Source organism: Papio anubis, chromosome 16, assembly GCF_008728515.1.
Source record: "Papio anubis isolate 15944 chromosome 16, Panubis1.0, whole genome shotgun sequence".
Classification (NCBI taxonomy): domain Eukaryota; kingdom Metazoa; phylum Chordata; class Mammalia; order Primates; family Cercopithecidae; genus Papio; species Papio anubis.
Genome location: NC_044991.1, coordinates 62,674,432 through 62,678,930, shown reverse-complemented (window position 1 = coordinate 62,678,930; position 4,499 = coordinate 62,674,432). Strand labels below are relative to the sequence as shown.

The 4,499-nt window shown below is 50.9% G+C and overlaps 1 protein-coding gene across 2 annotated transcripts; it reads left to right on the top strand.

Annotated features, from left to right (window-relative positions):
• The first annotated feature begins 1,523 nt into the window (after window positions 1–1,523).
• Window positions 1,524–4,169, top strand: LOC101013364 (uncharacterized protein C20orf173). Of its 2 annotated transcripts, none has more exons than XM_003904807.5 (6): window positions 1,524–1,617; window positions 1,752–2,111; window positions 2,297–2,475; window positions 2,632–2,725; window positions 2,895–2,946; window positions 3,885–4,169. In XM_003904807.5, the coding sequence occupies exons 2-5, from the start codon at window positions 1,803–1,805 to the stop codon at window positions 2,919–2,921; spliced, it is 609 nt and encodes a 202-aa protein (XP_003904856.1). In that variant the 5' UTR covers window positions 1,524–1,617; window positions 1,752–1,802; the 3' UTR covers window positions 2,922–2,946; window positions 3,885–4,169. The 2 variants fall into 2 exon arrangements, with proteins under 2 accessions (XP_003904856.1, XP_009214496.1); XM_009216232.4 differs by having other exon boundaries at window positions 1,530–1,617; window positions 1,752–2,056; window positions 2,269–2,475.
• The last annotated feature ends 330 nt before the right edge of the window (window positions 4,170–4,499 follow it).

The following is a 4,499-nucleotide window of genomic DNA, read 5'->3' as shown; positions in this document are numbered from 1 at the left end:
CTGCCTGGGTGATAGAGACTTTGTCCTTAAAAAAAAAAAAAAAAAAAAGAAAGAATTTGGGTATCATAGGAGTAGGAGGAATCAAGAATACATGAGTTCTGGTTTCAATAACTGGGTACATGGTGGAATCATTTATTGAGATAGAGAAGTTTTGAGGCTGAGTGCAGTGGCTCACGCCTGTAATCCCAGTACTTTGGGAGGCCGAGGTGAGCAGATCACCTGAGGTCAGGCGTTCGAGATCAGCCTGGCCAACATGGTGAAATCCTGTCTTTACTAAAAATATGAAAAATTAGCCGGGTGTGGTGGCACGCTTCTGTAATCCCAGCTACTCGGGAGGCAAAGGCAGGAGAATTGCTTGAACCCTGGAGGCAGAAGTTGCAGTGAGCTGAGATTGCGCCACTGTACTCCAGCCTGGGTGACGGCGCAAGACTCCGTCTCAAAACAAGAGATAGAAGTTTTGGGAAGGGTTGGTTTACAGGGAAAATGCTGGGTTCAGTCAGGCTTATTCAGGTGAGATGTCGCTGAGCCATCTAAGTGGCAATCTAGTAGGCTGTTGGATATGGGGTATAGAGACTACAAGAGAGGATTGAGTTGATGTCACACAACTCCAGAGAGGGCATCACACATAAGTGTATTTAAAGTTCCCAGCTGGGGCAGGGCGCGGTGGCTCACGCCTGTAATCCCAGCGCTTTGGGAGGCCAAGGCGGGTAGATCACCTGAGGTCAGGAGTTAGAGAACAGACTGACCAACATGGTGAAACCCCATCTCTACTAAAAATACAAAAAAAATTAGCCACGCATGGTGGTGGGCGCCTGTAATCCCAGCTACTTGGGAAGCCGAGGCAAGAGAATCACTTAAACCCAGGAGGCAGAAGTTGCAGTGCACCGAGATCATGCCTCTGCACTCCAGCCGGGGCGACAAGAGTGAAACTCCGTCTCAAAATAATAATAATAATTAAAAAAAAATAAATTTCCCAGCTGGGCATGGTGGCTCACGCCTATAATTCCAGCACTTTGGGAGGCTGAGGTGGGCGGATCACTTGAGGTCAGGAATTTGAGTCCACCCTGGCCAATACGGCGAAACCCCGTCTCTACTAAAAATACAAAAATTAGCCAGGCATGGTGGCACGTGCCTGTAGTCCCAGCTACTTGGGAGGGTAAGACATGAGAATCGCTTGAACCCGGCAGGCAGAAGTTGCAGTGAGCCAAGATCACGTCACTGCACTCCAGCCTGGACGACAGAGCAAAAACTCCGTCTCAAAAAAAAAAAAAAAAAAAAATTTCCCTCTCAACACCTGTTTATTTATCCATAAATATTTATTAAATAATTCTAAGTCTTAGAGCTGCAGAGGTGAAGAAGAGAGACTAGCTCAGCCCCTGTCCTCATGTAGCTTACATCCAGTGGAGGTTGTTTGGGTGTCAGAGAAAGGTGGTGGCTTTTTCCAGGCAGGCTAAAGGAGGGAGGTCACAATGTGTACTTTGTGATGAGATCTATGATATAACTGGGATAACACCAAGGGCCCCACTGAGGTATTCCTTCCCCTCGCAGGACTAGCCACATGCTATCTCTCTGCCCTGGCCTCTTCCACCCCATGCCTAGTCAGAGTCCTTTTTTGGGGTGAGCAAATGGATAGTGAGGCAGGAGAGGAGGGGTTGGAAGGAGGTGGAGGTCGGAGGGATGGGGAGCTGTGGAGGCCGACAGGACAGAGGGAAGCTGGTGCTGCCTGTGGCCTCAGCCCCTCATCCTTCCAGGTAGAGAAGCCAGTCTGCGGCCCACCACGGGAGCCACCACCTGGGTCAGACATGAAGCGCTGGCAGATTTTTGTCCTGTGGGTTTTTTGGATGCTCATCCTCTGGCTGATGACCCCCTATCTGGATCTGACACCTGAATCAGCACCCCAGGAAAAACGAATGTACTTGGTACTACGACATTGCAACTGCCCTTGGTTCAGTTCAGGGAAGTGTGGCTGCCCTTCTGAGACCCTCAACTGCTCCTCCTGCGGCTACACAGCCCACAAATGGAACTGGCTTGATGCATGCTCCAGGAAGACCACGGGGTACCTGTTGAGGACAAGAGAGTCTATGACCTCTGACACTGTGCCCTGGTGGTTGGTCAGTGGTCAATACTGGGCCCGGCCCTATCTGCCATGCTTCCTGGGCCTCACCCATCTCCCACCTTCCGCCCAAATCCCTGCCCTTGGCCCTGTCTTCACAGCCTCTGGGTGGAGATCTCACCCACCCAGCTCTGTTTTCTCTCCCCTGGGCCCAGCCCCCAATCTCCCTCTTTCTGTTTCCAGGGCATGAACTCAGGAAGCCAGCTTGAGAAATTGTGGAGGAAGCTGTCTAAAGTGATTCCCAGGCTCTCGGGGAGCCATTTTGATTTCTATTGTGGGACTTGTGTGCTGTTGGGGTGCCCACATACCTTGCAGGGCTTCACCCTTGGTAACGACATCGACCAATACCCTGTGGTTTTCAGGTGGGTGCTGGGGAGAGGGCGGGAACAGGAGGGCCAGGCCTGCCCCACAGTTCCATCAGTGTCTGCTCCCCTTCCCAAGATGAAGCGGGCCCCAAGTCTAGGGCTTTGAGATGAAGGTGAAGAACCAAACCACCCACAATGCTTCATCTATCCCAGGAATGCCAGTGACCAGGGCTCCTGGATGCAGCTGGAGATGCTGCTGCAGAAGCTCTCTGACCTGGTGTGGACTTCAGATGATCTAAGTGATGAGGTGATGGAGGAGGTGTCCCCAAACACTCTCTGTGTGGGGGTGAGGGGAGGTCACTGCAGGGAATAACAGCAGGGGCTCTGGGAAGACCTTCTATTGGCTTAGTGGAGACACTTGCAGGACTTTCCTAGGTCTTGTGGCCCAAACTCCTCCACCTTCAATTCTTTCTCAGATTTTGGAAGACGGTCTGGTTCCCTAGTGGAGTGGAAGATAGCAAAGACATGGTGAGGGGGAATAGGAAAAGGGGTAGGATGTGGCTGTGGGTTGCTGTGGGAAGGGCCCCAGGTCAGTTCCCTCCCCCTTCCTCTCCAGGTGCAAGCAGGACAACTGGCTGCCTTACCAGGGTCAGTGTCATCCCTGGGGCCCAAGGCTGTGTTCTGTGTCTTGCACAACTGTGCCCAGGCAGGAAAGATACTTGTATCTTCTCTTAAAATTCCTGCTCCTCAATGCCTTCAGCATGGAGTCTAAAGTTTTCTGCCTGGCTTTCAAGACTCTACATGTAGGCCAAGCATAGTGGTTCATGCCTGTATCCCAACACTTTGGGAGGCTGAGGCGGGTAGATCATGAGGTCAGGAGTTCACCACCAGCCTGGCCAATATGGTGAAACTCCATCTCTACTAACAATAGAAAAAATACCCAGGCGTGGTGGCACATGCCTGTAGTCCCAGCTACTCGGGAGGCTGAGGCAGAAGAATTGCTTGAACCCGGGAGGCGGAGGTTGCAGTTAGTCAAGATTGTGCCACTGCACTCCAGCCTGGTGACAGAGTGAGACTCCATCTCAAAAAAAAAAAAAAAAAGACTCTACATGTTCTGACTCCTCCTCTTGCCTCCTGTCTCCCAGGCTCTCATTATGGGCTCGTAGAAATCCCCAGACACATGAGCTGCCTCATGCACCATTCCATTTGCCTGGAATGCCCTTCTCTTATGTCCTGGGGGTTCCCCTCTCTTCCTCCAATATTATGAGAAGAAGCGAGTTGACATTCTCTTTTTTGGGCTCCTCAGTGACTCTAGGAGAGTGTCCAGAGTCTGTTTCCTGGTGGTGAGCTCCAGTCTCCTCCCAGCTCCCAGGGGCAACCTGTCATCCCAGATGCTGAGTGAAGGGAGGCAGGGGTGAGGACAGGAGTCCGCCTGCTGACACATATGTCCCTCTCTCATCCACTAGGTCACCGTCTTTGGATTTGGATCAGAATAGCAAGGAAAGTGTTTCTATCACTGGGAGGAGGATAATCAGACCAAGGGCTCCAAGGAAATACTGCCCACGTCTAGTGCAGAAGCAGAAATCGAAGTCATCCATCAGCTAGCATGTGGACAAGCTCTCTGTTCACACAAGCTCAGCCTAGCTGAGTCCATACATGTCCTATTTCTCTGGGGGTAAAGGGCAAGAGGAAATTGTATGGAGATCAGTCTGGTATGGAATAAAATCCTGGCCTGATTGTCTTACCTGCAACCACAGTGTCTGGGAGGGAAGGGCCAGACGTGCCTTCCAGATCTCGGGGGCAATATTTGAGTTAATTTCTTTGCCTGGTCCCCTGGATCCTGTAGGAGGTATAAGTTTAGATTCAATTTCATGCCAAGTGCAAACCCAGACTTTGAGTTGTTGGGGGAGGCTCTTTACCCATTTCGATAAAAGAAGTAAACCTCCTTGTTTCACCCATGCTGGAGGGTGAGGGTTTTTTTTTGGTTTGTTTGTTTGTTTTGTTTTGGGCCCAACTTTTCACAGAAGGTTTAGCATTTTGAGGTTCCCAGTTTTTTTAGATGCCTCAGTTCCAATTCGCTT

Bases quoted from the DNA above. Each gene is read 5' to 3' on its own strand.
- LOC101013364 (XM_003904807.5), top strand. From the start codon at position 1,803: ATGAAGCGCTGGCAGATTTTTGTCCTGTGGGTTTTTTGGATGCTCATC. The intron at 2,112-2,296 runs GTCAGTGGTCAA...TTCTGTTTCCAG, and splicing joins ACACTGTGCCCTGGTGGTTG to GGCATGAACTCAGGAAGCCA. The intron at 2,476-2,631 runs GTGGGTGCTGGG...CATCTATCCCAG, and splicing joins CAATACCCTGTGGTTTTCAG to GAATGCCAGTGACCAGGGCT.